The 17,974-nt window shown below is 44.1% G+C and overlaps 2 protein-coding genes across 2 annotated transcripts in view; one reads left to right on the plus strand and one right to left on the minus strand.

The window, feature by feature from the left end:
- The first annotated feature begins 1,031 nt into the window (after nucleotides 1-1,031).
- Nucleotides 1,032-9,395, plus strand: NR2E3 (nuclear receptor subfamily 2 group E member 3). The gene is made up of 8 exons (XM_077918884.1): nucleotides 1,032-1,820; nucleotides 4,543-4,702; nucleotides 5,083-5,186; nucleotides 5,912-6,190; nucleotides 6,863-7,044; nucleotides 7,693-7,933; nucleotides 8,368-8,473; nucleotides 8,736-9,395. Exons 1-8 carry the CDS (start codon nucleotides 1,769-1,771, stop codon nucleotides 8,866-8,868), a joined length of 1,257 nt encoding a protein of 418 aa, XP_077775010.1. The 5' UTR covers nucleotides 1,032-1,768; the 3' UTR covers nucleotides 8,869-9,395.
- Nucleotides 9,396-17,871: 8,476 nt separating this feature from the next.
- Nucleotides 17,872-17,974, minus strand: part of MYO9A (myosin IXA) — a 177,518-nt gene continuing 177,415 nt past the window's right edge. Inside the window, exon 35 of the mRNA XM_077918918.1 lies at nucleotides 17,872-17,955. Coding sequence (XP_077775044.1) covers nucleotides 17,891-17,955 — 65 coding nt within the window. The 3' untranslated portion in view covers nucleotides 17,872-17,890. The remainder of the gene's footprint in view (nucleotides 17,956-17,974) is intronic.

The raw sequence follows: 17,974 nt of genomic DNA on the forward strand, positions 1-17,974 counted from the left end.
ATCCTGGGGCTAATTGTTTTTGTTAAACTAGCAGACTCCCTACAGGCCTGCTCTGTTATCTTTTGCCCCCCTCCTTGCTTACACAGAGTAAATGGATTAGTTGGCAGATTGCAGAGAATAGATATTGAGGTCTGGCTGGTGGCAGCAGTGTAGGTGATAGCCCCTCACCCTTTTCTCTTGCCTTCCCTGCACTAGATTTTTCCTATAGCATCAGATGCTAAAAACTAAACAAAGATGAGCACCAGAGTATCATCACCATGTAAGTCAAAGTGAAATATCAAAAACCTAAGTTCAGCCAGACTTGCAGGTTTCAGAGAGATTGAAGTTGGAATCCCACAACCATTTAAACTGGGAATAAGTCCTGTGGAACTTAATTGTGCTTACTTCTGAGTAGACATGCACAGGATTGTACTGTTAAGCTCCACTGAATAGACTGGGGATTACCTCTGGGCAAATAAGCATAAGGCTTCACTGTTAATTCATCACGGTTAATATTAAATCAAATAGGGATGGGGAAAGAAAAGATTCCAAGTGCTTGTCAATCAAGCCAGTTCTTTGGCATGTTTTGACCAGGACATAGAAAGGATTCATTAACAAGCAATTGAGCGGAAAATTGCGGGCATGCTTCTCCTTAAATAAAGCAAAAGTAAAACAGGGGGTGGGAAATCTGTGGCCAATGGTCAAGGATGATGGGAGTTGCAGGCCTTCAACATATGATGGGCCAAATGTATCCATTTCCTGGACTGCAGCATGTGAATCACACCATGGTTGCAGTTGAGCTGCATTCCAAGAATTTCACAGGAGTTCCATAATTCAGTTTGAGGCCTCCTTCCCATGTGATCTCCTTGGTGTGACTCCTCATGCACCACTTTTTCTTCCATCAGTAACACCGGGTCTACTTGTGGATCCAGGGCATTCACCTGCCTGGGGGAGGGGGAAAATGCCCCATAAAATATTCAGTTCTGATCAGCAGCTGCCTTTGTAGGTTGACCGACCCTTTCCCTTTCATACAAGGTTTGTTATCGAGGGCGCGAGCAAAAGTTGATGATGTTGAGGGGTCAGGGCAGAGGTAGATCAAATGTCTGGAGAACACAGGCAGCCTTCATCTCTCTGGCCTCCGAGCTGATGGCTGAACAAATGAGCTGTAATCATCCCCCTGGGGAACGGCAGCACCGAGAGAGAGCAGGGCCTGGCAGCAGTTTTGTTAAAGCTGCGTTGGAGAGAAATGGTGCGGACAGAGTCAATGTCACAGGTGGGTTTTGGTTACAGCATCCTGGCACCATCCCGGGCTCGCTGATGGGTCTTCAGCACCTTTCCTCGCCTCTTCTCCTGCGGCTGATGGTTCCACCTTTGGAGAGAGAGGCTAAAGATTAAGAGGATGACAAATAGGCATCTGCTTACACAGCGTTAAGGGCTAATCTGCCCTGCTATACTGCAAGAGCCTTGAAGAGAGGGGATTCTCACACAGGCGTAATACACACACATGCACAACTACCCCAGGGACTCTCAAGGAGAGCAAGGCTCTCCATGGTTTGTCAAAGGACACCTGGTAGGCTTAGACTGGAGAGCTCTTCCCATGGAAGATTCTTGGCTGGGTTGAAGAGTTCAGTCACTATTGCAGAGACGTGGCCAGCCCACAGACTGGATGCAGCTGCTTCTGGGCCAACACCTGAGGAGCAAGAGGCTGGATTAGTTAACACAGCAAAGGACAAGTTGCAGAAAGCAGGGAGCTGAGGCATCCGGCCTCTCAACAGGATCAGCCACCAGCATGGCTGTCTCCCCTACAGACTCAACAACGAGCAAACGGATGGAGGGCAGCCAGGCAGGTAAGTAAGTGGCATCACTGCCCTTTGGACCATGTTTCTTTCTTCCCCCTGCCCCTTCCATTCAGGTCTGAGGTTTCTTCTTCTTCCTTGGAACAGGCCTAGTTGCAATGGACTGGGAGGCACCAATGGGTACTGCAATTTGGTACCAAAGGCACCGGAAGCTGTGGCAATGGATGTGGCTGATGATGCTAGTAAGCGTTAGAGCCAAAGAGAACCTCTCTCTCGTCATGATTCCATAGTTTTCACCTCTGAGCTCAGATGGTGAGCTCATCTCATCTGAGCAAGGCAGGCTTTCCTGGAGCAAAGTAATAGGAATATACTTTATACCAAGGCAGACTATTGCTCCTTTTACCTTAGAATTGTCTGCCCACTGGTAGCAGCTTGCCAAGATTTAAGACATGGGTATTTCCCAGCTCTACTTGAAAGATGGCAGGGATGGAACAGGAGATCTTCTGGATACAAAGCATGTGATCTGTCACTGAGCAAGAGCCAGACCTCTTCTGAAGAATCAGAAAGTGAGGGAGGTCACTGGAGTCCCACAAATGAAACTATGAAAACTTCAGTCCAAGTGATGCCTTTAATCCTCAAGACCACCACATGTGGAGGAGTGGCCTTTGTTTATTTGCACGTAATGAATTCATTTAGGGCAGCAGTTTTCATTTGGGGACTCATTTCTTAATTATTATTTTTTACCATAGATTTGTATGGTTGTGGTACAGCTGTTGTGACCCATCTTAGGTCAGGCCCCAACCCAATAAAGGGGCCCGACCCACTAGGTGCAGACCAATGATTAAGAGATGTGGACATTTCAAATTGCCAATTTTCTAGCACTCGGATAAAACTGAACAAATGAGTGATTAAACAAAACTCTCCCACCACCCCCTGAAAAGAAAAGGTGGACCAGAGTGGCTAAATACTTATCTCTTAAACTATCAGGTAAATTTAGGATCCTGAGAGCCAAAGTAGACTAGTGATCAGTATGTTGGGCTTGGATATGGGAGACTTGGGTTCAAAGAGGCCCTCCATCTTAGGACCCAGTCACTATCTCTCAGACTGGAGTACCTCACAGAGTTGCTGTGAGGAGAGCATGAGAGGAGAACAATGTATACCATGCTGAACTGTTTTACAGGTGAAATAGGATATATAAAAGAAGATTTTAAAAATAAATAAATCTGAAGATAAAAAACAAAACGAAGTAGAGTTTTGTTACCTAGCTAGTTTATTATGGCTTGACCCATCAGATACATTGAGCAAACCTAGAAATTGGTGGGGAAGTATAAACTCAGTTTGTGGTGTGGTGTAGAATAAACAAAATTAACAGTCTGATAACTAAAGATAATGATGTCAGGAAAGCAGCTTCCTGTTATTACTTTGCTCTCTGAGTTGTGCTTTGATATAGTAAAATATCATATGTGATTGAAGGGGTCCTGTTGACCCGGGGGAGGGGAATCCTAATTGTATCTCTGGTATATTAGAAACTCAATTTTTAAAAAAGTTTTTTTAATTTAAAAGATAAGCTGCCTATTGGTTACCTTCCAAGTGCAATGCTGCGTTTTGGTTTAGTTTTACTTTTTCTTGTTTAACTTGTAACTGTTTTACTTGTTGTAACCTCCCTTGGGACCTTGTGTTGAAGGGTGGAAAATAAAGTGTGTGTGTGTGTGTGTGTGTGTGTGTGTGTGTGTGTGTGTATTTCACACTGGTGGACTGTTGTTGTACAAAATAAAGCATAAGCAGGTGGCTGGTAACTTCGCCACACAATAGATTGTGCGATCTGTTGCACAAGTTTCTTCTAGCACAACTGTTGTGTTGGATTCTTCTGTTGTGTGATATTAAAACTCACCTGTCCGTCCCTGTGCCGGTGGACAGGGACACAGGATACAGCCCACTGTGTGTGTGTGTGTGTGTGTGTGTGTGTGTGTGTGTGTACACACACACACAAATACGTTTTCTTTGTTATTCCAGTTGTCCTCAACAGATGGAAGTGAGTCCACGGGGAACTGCTCTTTTACAGAGAGGGTGTGTGTGTCAAGTAAATATAGGGGTCCCGCAATGGGGGAGCAAGCTCCTTACCTGCCCCCCACCTTTCCCCTGGATTTGTCGTCATTCAAAACATGTGGAGATCTTCTCTCTTTTTCATTTCATTTTAAAATTATCTCTATCTTCCTTTCTTCTTTTATCTGCTTTGCTTTTGTTTATGTTTTGTTTTGTTCTTTGGTGTCCTCTGCTCTGGGTTAAAGAGGGTACGCACCCAAAGGTGATGTCTGGCTGGTGTAAGACCCCGAGTGAGAGGCAGGGAAGGAGAGATCTCCACCACTTTTGGTGAGAGACAAGGGTTAAGATTTACCTTCGAGAGAGCTTTGTATTCCCCCCTCTTTCTCTTTTCCTTTCCTTCCCCCCCCCCCATTCTTTTTATTATTTAGTTTGTTTTTCATTGCATTTTATGGTGAAAACTTTCAATAAAAATCTATGCAGAAAACTCAAAACATGTGTGGAGAAAACGCCCCTGTTTCATTGTGTGGTGCTCCATTAAGATGCCTAGATAGCTCCATTGGTAAGTGCATGCTGCTGATAACACCAAGGTTGCAGGTTTGATCCCCATATGGGAGAGCTGCGTATTCCTACGTTGCAGGAGGGCTAGATCCCCAGGGCCCCTTTCCAACTCTACAGTTCTATAATTCCGTGATCTGTCCAGCCCCCTGATGCCTCTCTTGTTTGTCGCTAATAGGACTCAGCCTGACTCCCAGCAAAGCTGGCAGCCCCATGTTGCTGTGCAAGGTGTGTGGAGACACCAGCAGCGGAAAGCACTATGGCATATATGCTTGCAATGGCTGCAGTGGGTTTTTCAAGCGTAGCGTCCGCAGGAAGCTCATCTACAGGTAAGGGTGACATCTGTCCCCAGTAGGGCTCAGAATATTTAATGTATCAATGCATTAATGTGTTAATTGCATTTATACCCCCATCTTTCCTTCTGCCTAATGGGAGGGCTGGTCCCTCTCAACTCCTCCCTCCCTTCTCTACTTTAAGATAGTTATGGGGGCTACAGGTTTGATCTGAATTAGGGATCTGGATTTTACCAGACCCACGCCAGCATTCAAACCACTGCACCACAGTCATCACCAGCTCTCATCAGCCCCAGCAAGCATAGTCCATAGACAGGAACGATGGGAATTGTGGTTCAGTGACATCTGGAGGGCCACATGTTCCTCACCCCTGATCTGCCACCTGATCCAGTGCACTGCATTGTTCCTTTTGACAGGTGCCAAGCTGGCACAGGTATGTGTCCGGTGGACAAAGCTCACAGGAACCAGTGCCAAGCCTGCCGGCTGAAGAAATGCCTGCAGGCTGGAATGAACAAGGATGGTGAGTAGAGACTGGGAGACCAGGAAAAGGCTCTCACCTGTTGGGCTTCCAATGCATAATACATTATTTGTGGGAACGTGGGTGGCGCTGTGGTCTAAACCACTGTGCCTCTTGGGCTTGCTGATTGGATGCTTGGTGGTTCAAATCCCCACAACGGGGTGGGCTCCCATTGCTCTGTCCTAGCTCCTGCCAACCTAGCAGTTTGAAAGCATGCCGGTGCAAGCAGATAAATAGGTACCGCTGCAGCAGGAAGGTAAACAGCATTTCTGTGCACTTTGGTTTCCGTCAGTGTTCTATTGCACCAGAAGCAGTTTAGTCCTGCTGGCCACATGATCCAGAAAGCTGTCTGTGGACAAATGCCAGCTCCCTTGGCCTGAAAGCAAGATGAGCGTCGCAACCCCATAGCCACCATATTACTTAACCATATGGCTGGTGGGACTACAGCTTCCCTCCCAAGCCTCGGCGGGGATCACTCTCCTCCCGAGGAGGCTTGGGAGGGAAGCTGAGTGCCCGCCAGCCTTATGGTTGGCAGGGCACAGCTGGCGGGCATGCAGGGAAAGGGGAGGCCACCGGCAAAGCCGCGCAGCTCCCCCACTTGCTGGGGCACCCCTGAGAGGCTGGCACCCTGGCGCAACACACCACTAAGCCCTATGGGAAAGACGGCTCTGCTGCCAACCCTTTGATCTGTTTGCTTTGCTGTTGACCTCTTGCCTGTCCTGCCTCAGCTGTGCAGAATGAACGCCAGCCCCGCAGCACAGCCCAGGTGCGACTCGATGCCGTTGACTTGGATCCTGACAGGCAAGCTGAACACCTGACCACAACGCGGGATGTCCTGCTGCCACCGCCGCCACCACCCTGCCCCTCCCTGCCGAGCCACAGGGGCCCCACCACCTGCTCTGCAACGGGGGCTCCAAGGGGCCGACCCACAACTCCTCCCAGCAACCACCGCTTCATGGCCAGCCTGATGACAGCTGAGACTTGTGCCAAGTTGGAGCCAGAGGATGGTCAGTGGCTGGGCATGGGTGCAGAGGGGGGAGGCAGGCAGTATGCCAAGGAAGTGATAGGGCACATCTGGTCATCCAGTTGTTGTTGAACTACAACTCCCAGCCTCCCCACTCATTGTCCAACAACAACTAGAGGTCTACAGGTTCCCCATTGCTGCTCCTGAACATGTGGCCTTGGTGACATCCTACTTCCAGCTTCCTTAAAACCACAGAAGACAGCTGGTGCAGATGCATTGATACACACCATGGCTGGTTTTGAGTGGCTGTACTGGATTCAACCAAGCCTGTGAGACCTTCCTCTGCTGCCCCCTAGTGAACGTTGATAATACTGCCTCAGTTGGGCTTCCGGCTCCTCCTAGTTTTGCCTTGTTGTCCACTGAAGCTTCTAGTCTCTGCAGCTACAGTGGCCAGGTGTCCATCTTAATAGGAGGACTGCTTTAGGCAGTCATTTATCTGGAGGGCTGTCAGAGGAGAGCTCAGAAGGGCTTTTAGACCAACTGAAGAACCATAATTGAAATTGTCCATCAACGCTGTGCATTTATGCCAAGTGATCTCGGGTGGCGATGTGTTAAGTGGCCGCCCTCTGTGAACATTTCCTTCAGAACAGATGTGCCTCTAAACTTGCAAATCTGCAGCTCTACAGTGTTGACAGGATGATTCTCCCTTCTGCAGCCGAGGAGAACATTGATGTCACCAGTAATGAGCCAGAGCGCCCAGCGGGAGAGGCACACGTGTCCCCATATCCCCCCTCCAGCTCTGAGAGTGTCTACGAAACCTCTGCCCGGCTACTCTTTATGGCTGTAAAATGGGCAAAAAACTTGCCGGTCTTCTCAAACCTGCCCTTCCGAGACCAGGTGAGTTCCTGGGCCAAGTCCAGTTGTGGATTACTTGGGCTCAGGCAAAGGCAGGGGTGGGGGCTGGCAACATATGTTGAGGAGGGGCCATAATTCAGTGGATGAGCATTTGCCTTGCCTGCAGAAGGTCTTGATCGCTGGCATTTCTAGGCTGGGCTGAGAGAGAGAATCTCCTTTTTTCTCTTTTATTGAAGAACAGGATATTTTAATGCCATCATCATCATCATCACAGAGGCGTCTGTGGAGGGGATATATTGATTGAAAATAGCCTAAATTTACATATATTGCTATACAGTGATATTGACAAATTTAGAACCAGATGTATCTTTATCTATAACTGAGGTGGTGAACTTGTGGGCCGCTCTGTCTTATTGGACTCCAACCCCCATCAGCCCCAGCCAGAATGGTCAATTGGCAGGGATGAATGAGTTGGTAGTCACAGATTCCCCAGTCCAATTTATTAAAAATGGGGAAATAAGGCACAGGCATTTTGGCTAAGTTGTCACATTATGTAAGGACTAAGGAAGGCAGACAACAAGGTAATTGGTTTTGTGAAAACTAGTGCTTGTTGGAAGTGTAAAATGCATTTTTGTGAACACAGAGCATCCATAATCTGTTATCTAGTCTAGAGTGTCCTGTCCTTTGCAGGTGATCTTACTGGAGGAAGCCTGGAGTGAGCTGTTCTTGCTGTGTGCCATCCAGTGGTCTTTGCCACTGGAAAGCTGCCCCCTCCTCTCTGTGTCAGAGCTGACCCCCACCCTCAATGGAAAGGTCCTGTCTTCAGGAATGGACATTCGTGTCCTGCAGGAAATAATTGCACGTTTCAAAGCGCTTGGTGTGGATCCCACTGAATTTGCCTGTATGAAGGCAATTGTACTGTTCAAACCAGGTGAGCGGGCTGTCAGGAAGAACATGTAAATCATAGAGAAAATTCTGCATTTCCTCAAAATTACAGTTATAATTTAAAAGTGCCCCCCAGTAATGTTTTTCATGCAAATTACATCATTGTTTTTGAATAATTTATCCTGGCTTTGCTCCTTTCCCCTCCTTGTGCTTAGCACTGGAGGACCACCCTTCTGACGTCTCAGCAGGCATTTCCCATATACTTTTAAAGAAGTATTTGCATTCATGAAAGCTAGAAGCTCAAGATGGTGTGCCAAATGAGTTACTGTCCATTTCCAATTCTCCTTCAAGGCTGCTGCATCCTCTGTCTTCAAAATATTCCATGAGACCCTAATCCTGTTTTAAGATCTGCAGTAGAACAGCGTCGGTGTACACATATTTTTCCTTAAGAAGAAGTCTTCTGTTTCTTTTCTTTTGCAGAAACACGAGGTCTGAAGGATCCAGACCAGGTTGAGAATTTGCAGGATCAGTCTCAAGTGATGCTGGGACAACATAACCAATTACATTACCCTAGCCAGCCAGTCAGGTACCTACAGCTGAGTGCTCCTCCTTGCTGTTATCTTCTCAATTCCTCCTTCTGAATGCATTCATTCCAACCCAGCCCAGGCAACATGGTAGTGCTAACTAAGCCAGTGCTTCTCTAGCTGTTGTTGGACTACAACTCCCATTATCCCTGACCACTAGAAATTGTTGGAAGAAGGTCGTCTCCATTTCTCCGCTCTCAAATGTGGTGGAAAATTTTGGGATATAATTTTAACCTAACCTATACTTTTGTCTCCTCCTCCCAGGTTTGGAAAGCTGCTTCTGCTTCTGCCTTCGTTGAAAGTTATTTCTTCAGACCGCATTGAGCTTCTTTTTTTCCGTAGGACCATTGGGAACACTCCCATGGAGAAGCTGCTCTGTGACATGTTCAAGAACTGACGCCTCCAAGATTCCAGAATGCCAGTATTTCTATTTTAAAAACCTTGAACCAAGCACAAGACACAAGCAAATGCTTCCTCGTGAATAGGCTTTGGCTTGTCATAGACTGGAAGGTGGCATTTGGCTGCAGACCAGGAAAGTCGCTAGGACCCAAACACTGAATTTTTACAAGGAGTGTTAATAGTTACCTGAAATCACACCCTCTTATTATGGGACCCTTCTTATTCATTCCAAAGAGGCAGTAGGTTTGGATGTATGTATGTATGTATGTATGTATGTATGTATGCATATGCGTGGAGATGCACTTTGTACCTGCTCAGAGAACTCACCATTGTTTCCATGGCCAAGTTTTGGCCTTGAAAGCAGGTTCTGGGACTCAAATTCAGCTCTAATTTTAACTATAAAACTTGCTCCTTAGTGCTGTAAAGTGCTTCTAGCCCACAAAGCTTAGAATGAACAAGTAGCACATTTTCCTTTAAAGACAGTCAAATGTACTTCTACAATTCATAGAAGAGGAAACACAGTGGAAGGGGCCGTTTTCCTTTACCCTACTAAAGGACAGCAGCATGGAAGAGTGTAAGAACAGAATGACTGGAAAACGCAGCCTCTAAAAGGGGGCTTCCTGATTATTTAAAAATTAAGATTTTTCTTGGCTAACATCCTGTATTGAAGTAAATTTTGAGGACAATCAAGGCACACCACAGCTTGTACATGAAACAAAGAGAAGGTTGTGGCACATGCCTGGCCCTAAGCCAACAGAAATGCTTGACTCTGCCCTTTCATACTAAGTAGGAGATGTTAGCTCTGAACTTTTTATGTGACAAATGAGACCAGTTTGAAGGCAGAATCCCTTTCTTAGGGGCTGCTGAGTCAGGAATTGAGGAATTTGCTGGCTCTTGGGCTTGTATAAGTATTAATAAACTGGAAGCTTGTATACTTTTTGAATTATTTTTTTAAAAATCTCTTTACTGTTTGCAGTTCTGACCCATTCACCTCGTTTGGAAAGTCATCAAGCTGAACGGATCCAGTTTCAGGCCTGGATTGGGGCTCATAATCTATAGTTCAGATGGGTTTGAGAGTGTTGCCTTTCTACTGCAATCCAATCCTAGACTTACTACAGCGGACACCCACTGTCTTTCTAGAGATTGTCAGACTGCAAACTGGAGAACATCATTTATATTAAAGAACTGATGATCCAGTTCTGTGAAAGACCCCTGCTCCCTTTGGTTAGGCTTCGATTTCAAGACAATCAATAAGGTTGTTGATGACAGATGACAACAAACTGAACTTGCCGGAATGTCAGGAACAAACTCTTTTTATAACCAATGACTAGTGCCTGGAATAGAGGCATAAGGAGAGAAAGCGTGTAGCATTCTGCTAGGGACAGAGTAATGAAAACCTATAACCAGTTCTCCTGCTCCTGTTTTTCTAGAAGGGGAAATATAAGTTTATATGGAAGGGCAGTCATACTCAGGTTAGCGGGATGAAAGCATCCAACATACTAAGAAAAGGGTTAATGTTCACAATGGCTATAGCATGCCAAGAAAGGATTCTGGGATGTCATATACCTTTTTCCAGAGGCAGTTTGTACAGTTATGAACAGTCATATGTGTGACAGCAGCTGAGCAGTCCATCTGTTCAGCTGCTGTCTGCCTCAGAGTTAGTCAGTCTGAAGGAGTGTTTATTTTAGATAGAAACCTATGTAAAATGTATTAGTAACCTAAGTATCACCTGCCTGTCTTGTACATTTAATCTAACAAGTGCAAATACACTGAGTAAAAGTTATTTGTTATTTAAACTTTAAAAACAGAGTGTCTTGCGTAATTTTAAATGACCCCGTCTCTTCTTTCGCATAGCTCTGTAAATGGGAACTTGAGTCTAATTCCCACAAGATTCTGCTACTGCAGGCATCAGGCATTTGCTAGGGTGGCAAGCGTGATGGAAAAGTTTGTTTGTTGGGCAAATTGGGACACCAAGTGTTTTTCTTTCTTTTCTTTTTCCTGCCAGCAACCGGTTAACAAATGGCAGCATCTGATTGGCCGGGGTCCAGGGATGGCAGTTTAAAAGGAGAGGATTTGGAGAGACAGGTTGAGAGGTTGGGAGATAGGGAGTTGGTTCTGGGTAGAAACATCCACTCTGAGGAATATATCAAAAGCTACAGAAAGGAGTCTCTGAGCTTGGCCTGAAGGACAGTGTGTGGTGTCCTGTGAGAGTAATAAGCCAGGAAATAACCTGGAGGATGAGGCTGAGCCAGGAGAAGTAGAAGCTGTAAGAGAGACAGTCTACTTAGGTCTCATTCCAGTCAGGAGGGGAGAGATTCTTCTAGAAAGAGAAGACTCCCAAACCAGTTAAGAGGGGTGTGGCAATCCCTTGGGTCTGTTACTTGGAGTACCTCAGGATTGTCAAAGGAGTGTGGAACTGACAGAAAGTGCCACCTTGTTTAAGAACCAAAGTATTAAGCGATAACAGCTATGCAACACCTGAGAAAGAACTGAAGTGAAATAACTGGAAATAAGCTGAGCATTTACCATTTAGTCTAAAAACCTGTAATCTCTACCTGAAGCGATGTAACTGAACATAAGCAATTGAAGTTTAAAAGAAGCTGTGCTTGATTAAGAGTCCATAACATCAGTTAGATTTAGTATAAATGTTATAAGGTGAATGGTTACCTGAATAACATTATAACCTGAAGTACCCTTTGTTTTACCCACTTTTGTGTCATAAACTTCCTTTGTTTAATAAAACCTTTCTTGTTTGTTTGATCAAATCCTGTTTCAGACTCCAAATCATTAAGTTTTCCCTCACACAAGTCCCCCACTAGATAATCTGGGGTAAATAGAAGTAGTTCATGTAATTGGTGTACCGTGAAAGGACCGTTGCGCCGTCGCAGCAAGTATAACTATCCTAGCCCCAGACACAAAGCCAATTGACACAATCAATTTAATATCACTTTTTTTGCTGAACATCAGTATTAAACAAAATCAAAACAAAATCAGAGACTACTTGAAGCTCTTTGATTGTATTATGGTTACTGAAGTTCAATGTAAAGATGTTGGGTTTTTTTAACTTTCTCCCCACAATGTGGGACTTAACTTTCCCCCCTTTAATGTGGAACATTTAAGCCAGGAAGGTAAATGGGGGGGGGGGGGATGCTAGAATTAGATTTGAGGGCTCGGCAGTGTTAAACAATGGAAGGTAGTCTGTTTTTTTCATCCTTATGAGGCAACTCCCACCAGTTCCTTGGATTTGGAGTTTGTCATAAAATAGCTGTAAATGGGGGGGGGGGGGCTCCAGTTCTTGACTTTAGCAGTAATGTATGTATCTTTTAAAGTGGACCTTTGGGGAGCCCCATTTTTTAAACAGACTGTGACAGCAGCCCTCCTTACTGCTTCTCCACTCACCTGCATTTTGCTTGAGTAATGTGATTCTGGGAGTGACTTTTTCCCTGCCCGTCAGTCTCTTTGTGGAGCTTTTTGCTCATCTAGCAGCAGAGTGTGTCCAGGGCATAGCCAGAAAAACAAAGAATTCTACCTCCTAATATTTATGCTGCCTATCCTGTGCCCTGAAAACAGAACACCTGTTGTGGTTATGGCTACTGAACATTTGGCACAAATATCTGGCACTGCCCTACCGTACTTGGAATCAAACTGGCATTAGTTATTCTCATTTATTTTTTTTAAGCCAAAAAGCTCTATTTTTCCACAACAGGTATGCACCTGACAGTTGTCTGAGAATTGCTTGGGTAGAAATGAACATTTTTAAATATCTGACAACACAATGAAGTGAAAAAGGAATAGCTTCGAACAAGAGCTTGGTCTCTTTTATGCTGCAGGTCCTTCTAAGAGGGCCCATGCTTATGAATCCCAGTGCAAAAACCCAATCCCTGAATTCGGCTGCTTTGACAGCTGGGATCAATAATAGGTCCCTGAACTTGAAGCAGCAAGATGCCATGGATGAGATGTTACAATTTAATCAGTTCCCCTGCTCTTGGCTTTTCTAGTAGGGGAAAGATAAGATGTTTATATGGAAGGGCAATCACACTCAGATGAAAGCATCCAACATGCAAAGAAAAGGGTTAATGTTCACAAGGGCTATAGCATGCCAAAAAAAGTATTCTGGAATGTCATATACCTTTTTCCAGAGGCAGTTGGTACAGTTATGAACAGTCTTATGTGTGACAGCAGCTGAGCAGTCGGTCTGTTCAGCTAGTTTCTGCCTCAGAGTTAGTCATTCTGTAGGAGTTTTTGTCTTAGATACAAATCTATGTAAGATGTCTTAGCAACCTGAGCAACACCTGCCTGGCTTCTACATTTAATCTAACAAGTGCAAGTACACTGAGTAAAAGTTATTTGTTATTTAAACTTTCAAAAGAGAGTGTCTTGCGTAATTTTTATAGGAGGGGAAAGGGAACCAATTAAAAGGTTAAACAACCCAGTCTTTTCTTTCGCATAGCTCTGTAAATGGGAACTAGAGTCTAATTCCCACAAGATTCTGCTACTGCAGGCATCAGGCATTTGCTAGGGTGGCAAGGGTGAGGGAAAAGTTTGTTTGTTGGGCAAATTGGGTCACCAAGTGTTTTTCTTTTCTTTTTCCTGCCAGCAACCGGTTAACAAATGGCAGCGTCTGATTGGCCGGGGTTCAGGGGTGGCAGTTTAAAAGGAGAGGATTTGGAGAGACAGGTTGAGAGGCTGGGAGATAGGTAGTTGGTTCTGAGCAGAAACATCCACTCTGAGGAATATATCAAAAGCTACAGAAAGGAGTCTCTGAGCTTAGTGTGAAGGACAGTGTGTGGTGTCCTGTGAGAGTAATAGGCCAGGAAATAACCTGGAGGCTGAGGCTGAGCCAGGAGAAGTAGAAGCTGTAAGAGAGACAGTCTACTTAGGTCCCATTCCAGTCAGTAGGGGAGAGATTCTTCTAGAAAGAGAACACTCCCAAACCAGTTAAGAGGGGTGTGGCAATCCCTTGGGTCTGTTACTTGGTGTACCTCAGGATTGTCAAAGGGGTGTGGAACTGACAGAAAGTGCCACCTTGTTTAAGAACCAAAGTATTAAGTGATAACAGCCATGCAACACCTGAGAAAGAACTGAAGTGAAATAACTGGAAATAAACTGAGCATTTACCATTTAGTCTAAAAACCTGTAATCTCTACCTGAAGCAAAGTAACTGAACATAAGCAACTGAAGTTTAAAAGAAGCTGTGCTTGATTGAGAGTCCATAACATCAGTTAGATTTAGTATAAATGTTATTAGGTGAACGGTTACCTGAATAACATCATAACCTCAAGTACCCTTTGTTTTACCCACTTTGTGTCAAAAACTTCCTTTGTTTAATAAAACCTTTCTTGTTTGTTTGATCAAATCCTGCCTGAGACTCCAAATCATTAAGTTTTCCCTCACAGAAGTCCCCCACTAGATAATCTGGGGTATATTGAAGAAGTTTGTGTAATTGGTGTACCGTGAGGTGGTTGCACTATGTGTAAGTGAGGGATGGCCCGACGGTACCAGGGTGAGAAAGGGCTGTTGTGCCGTTGCAGCAAGTATAATTATCCTAGCCCCAGACACAAAGCCAATTGACACAAACAGAAAAACCTAAATGGCAGACTTTTCCTATGAAAGTACCATTGCAGAACATCTAATGATCCTAATGAAAAATCATATGTTTGAATAGTTCTCTGTTTAAAAACCTAGCAACCTTCCTGCATGTAGAAAAGTAGTACATTAGGGGAGGGGATCTCTGGAGAGAGAGAGAGAGAGAGAGAGAGAGAGAGAGAGAGAGAGCTCTCCTGCCACCTAGTGATTAAAATGTGCCCTTACAGCCTGAAGTGGCATAGTCCCAGAACCACATAACTTATATGGCCTTGTTAACACTTCCCTGCTTCTAACTTAGGTTTCATGCTCTCAATATTCCCCTCACTGTCTCCCAGAGACACAAAAGCCTTTGTCTAGATGGTTGATTTTGATCATCACCTTGTATGGAAAACATCTGCCACAATCACTTTATTTTCAATTGTTTTCTTCTTTAATAAGCTAGAAGTTATTTGTACATAATGTCGTTTTTGTACAGCCATATAGTATAATTTTTACAAAATATTACACAAATCGCACTTTGAATATGATGGCCTTTTTCCAGGAAAGAGAAACAAAAATAACATTAATTTTAAAAACTTAAGAAACCTCCAGACATGAAATTACAATGTGCCAACTGACTGCGTAACTGCAAGCCAGCTGGTTTAGTGAGCAAAATAAAGCATTTTCCTTTATAGAATTCTTTAAACATATAAGATTTATAGAGTATAACACAGAAAAATATATCCTTTTACAATACATAAGTCTTTTAAAATTTACACTCAGTATACTTATAAATTACTTTTTAAAAATCCATTAAAAATAACTATATGCAGTCAACATCCTTTCTAGTAGTGAGTATATTCACTTAATACCATGAGTGGGGAGGAAAAATTCCAAGACCCTGTACAGTGGTACCTCGGGTTACATACGCTTCAGGTTACATACGCTTCAGGTTATAGACTCCGCTAACCCAGAAATAGTACCTTGGGTTAAGAACTTTGCTTCAGGATGAGAACAGAAATCAGCGCGGCAGCAGCAGGAGACTCCATTAGCTAAAGTGGTGCTTCAGGTTAAGAATGGACCTCTGGAATTAATTAAGTACTTAACCCGAGGTAGCACTGTATCAAAAACAAAACAAACAGTGCAACAACCAAAACTCTGGCTTGGACCCATCTGAATTATGTAATTGTATCTCCTCCCAGTGGCGTAGCGTGGGGGGTGCAGGGGGGCCGGCCGCACTGGGGGGGGGGGCGCTAATCTAGTGGAAGAGACTCAAGTGCTAAAATCCACAGGTTAGGGGGCGCAAATTACTTGCCTTGCCCCGGGTGCTGACAACCCACGCTACGCCACTGTCTCCTCCTCCCCCAATAAGGCCTATATTAAGACATAAATTTCAGCAATTGACTGAAATACAGCTTAAAATCGAATTAAAATCAAAATAAGTTCAGGTGGCGACCCACAAATTATAACTATAACTATAACTATAGGAGTTGGAAACCTTAAGTACTCACCAGGGTCAGCTATTTGTATGAGCCAGTGAGAAGAGTTAGAGAGGCCACTTGTATGCAGGGTCTTGTAAAAGGAGAGGGGTCAGACTGAGCCCCGACCAAAGGCCTGGCAGAACAGCTCCGTCTTGCAGGCCCTGCAGAAAGATGTCAAGTCCCGCAGGGCCCTGGTCTCTTGCAACAGAGCGTTCCAGCAGACTGGGGCCAGTGGATGTGAAGTGGTCTATAAAATCTGCATAGTAAGAATAAGAGACCAAGGAAAGGCCTTGTTAAGTTGTGCAGGCCTCACCTTTTTCTAGATAGCCATTGTTCTTGTTATACTCCTGTGTTCACACCACTGTGTTAGCAGCAGCACCACAGTCCCAGTTAACAGCAAAGAAAAACTCAGAGCTAAAAGTGGAGCCGCAGTCAAAAAAATGGCTTTGAAAAGCAGTCCCCATCCAAGGCTGCTCCTGACTGCCCTTCTCTCTAGGCTTTCCTGCTTGGTTTGCTGAAGTGCAGGACTCCCATTTCACAAGCCTCAGCTTTGCAGGTGAATGTATAATAGTAGGAATTCTCAGTGCAGAGATAAATAAACTATCCGTAGCCTCAGAAATTAACATGACTAGGCTGTGACACAGCCAAAGAGGCTACTGGAAGACCTGTATATGGATTTTTTATACTAAAATTGCCAGGAAGTATTAATTAAAAAGTTTCCAAAAATGAGGTACGGTAGGCCCCAAGGCCACAGAAGTCATGAGATTTGGCTGAATTCTTCAATAAGCCTTTCCATGTCACATTTCATGTTACATTTTCTGTAACCATCGAAAAACAAAAACATTCTTAAAATGGAAAACCCTGACTCAAAGAAGATAAAACCTCATTGATACCAGAACAATATAACAAAATCATCTCAAGCCAAATGTTCTGGCATTTCTACTATCACTTCCAAGCTTGCTTTTTCTACATTCAAACATTTAATACACAAGATCCAGGCAGCAAACCACTTAATGTGGGGGGGGGGGAACCCCACATTATCTATATTTTACTTGGATGGAATACCCTCATTTCTTGTTTGCTAAATTTTTGATAGCAGGCCCAGCAAATTTAGGCCCAAGCAAATTTAGGCCCAGCAAAACAGCTAGATTAAGATGGCTGTACTATTTATTAGAAATAAAATCCTATTTATTTTCGAGTAATTAGTACCCTAACTGTGTGTGACCTATCATCTATAGTTTATCAGAAATTGTGCAAATCTGCTTTATTCACAACACAGCACATGCAAAATCCGGGGGATGGGGGGTTGGATCGGTCAGAACGTAAACAGAAACTGCTTCAAAGAAATACTTCCAAATGTATTTCCAGGCTTCACAGTGAAAAGAAAAAGACTGCTAGTTACATACAGAAAGAGTTAGCCACCCTGGTTCACAAAAACATATACCCTGAGAATATCTCAAAAGATGATCACAGTTTTGCTCATGCTACATCCGAATACATTACCCAAAGTCACATCAGCCTGAATATACTAAACATAGAAAGATGAAAAGGAACAGTTTAGAGGTAGACCAGCAACTAAATTTTTTCTTGCGTTCATATTCATTACTCATTTATCTAATGTAGTGGAAACCAGGAGTATAAAATTAGTGGGTGCCGTGGAACCAAATGGTTCATACTAAGGCATTTAAGTTATAGTAAGGGCCTTAGAAAATCAATATTGTTATGGCAGTTGCAACACAGGTCCTACATTATCTATAAACTGTGAGGAAGATATGAACAGCTTTCTCCATGTGGTAAGCAGGGCTGACAAAGAACCTATGCTGCAGAGTTGAAGACGAGAGCCTAGCAGAAGACTCACTTTGCCATAGCAATCTGGATTTTCCATTCCTAAAATTGAGGTCCTTCACTATTCAATAATGCAAGTTATAGCAGGGAATATTGAAAAACCACTGCAAGCTGAAGATGAAAGAAACCTTACCTTTTGGGGCACTTGGTTGTGGTCCTCAGGCAGCACTTTCTGTGGCAAGCATGCTTGCATACTGAAATCAAGAACGCAAC

Source organism: Podarcis muralis, chromosome 14, assembly GCF_964188315.1.
Source record: "Podarcis muralis chromosome 14, rPodMur119.hap1.1, whole genome shotgun sequence".
NCBI lineage: Eukaryota > Metazoa > Chordata > Lepidosauria > Squamata > Lacertidae > Podarcis > Podarcis muralis.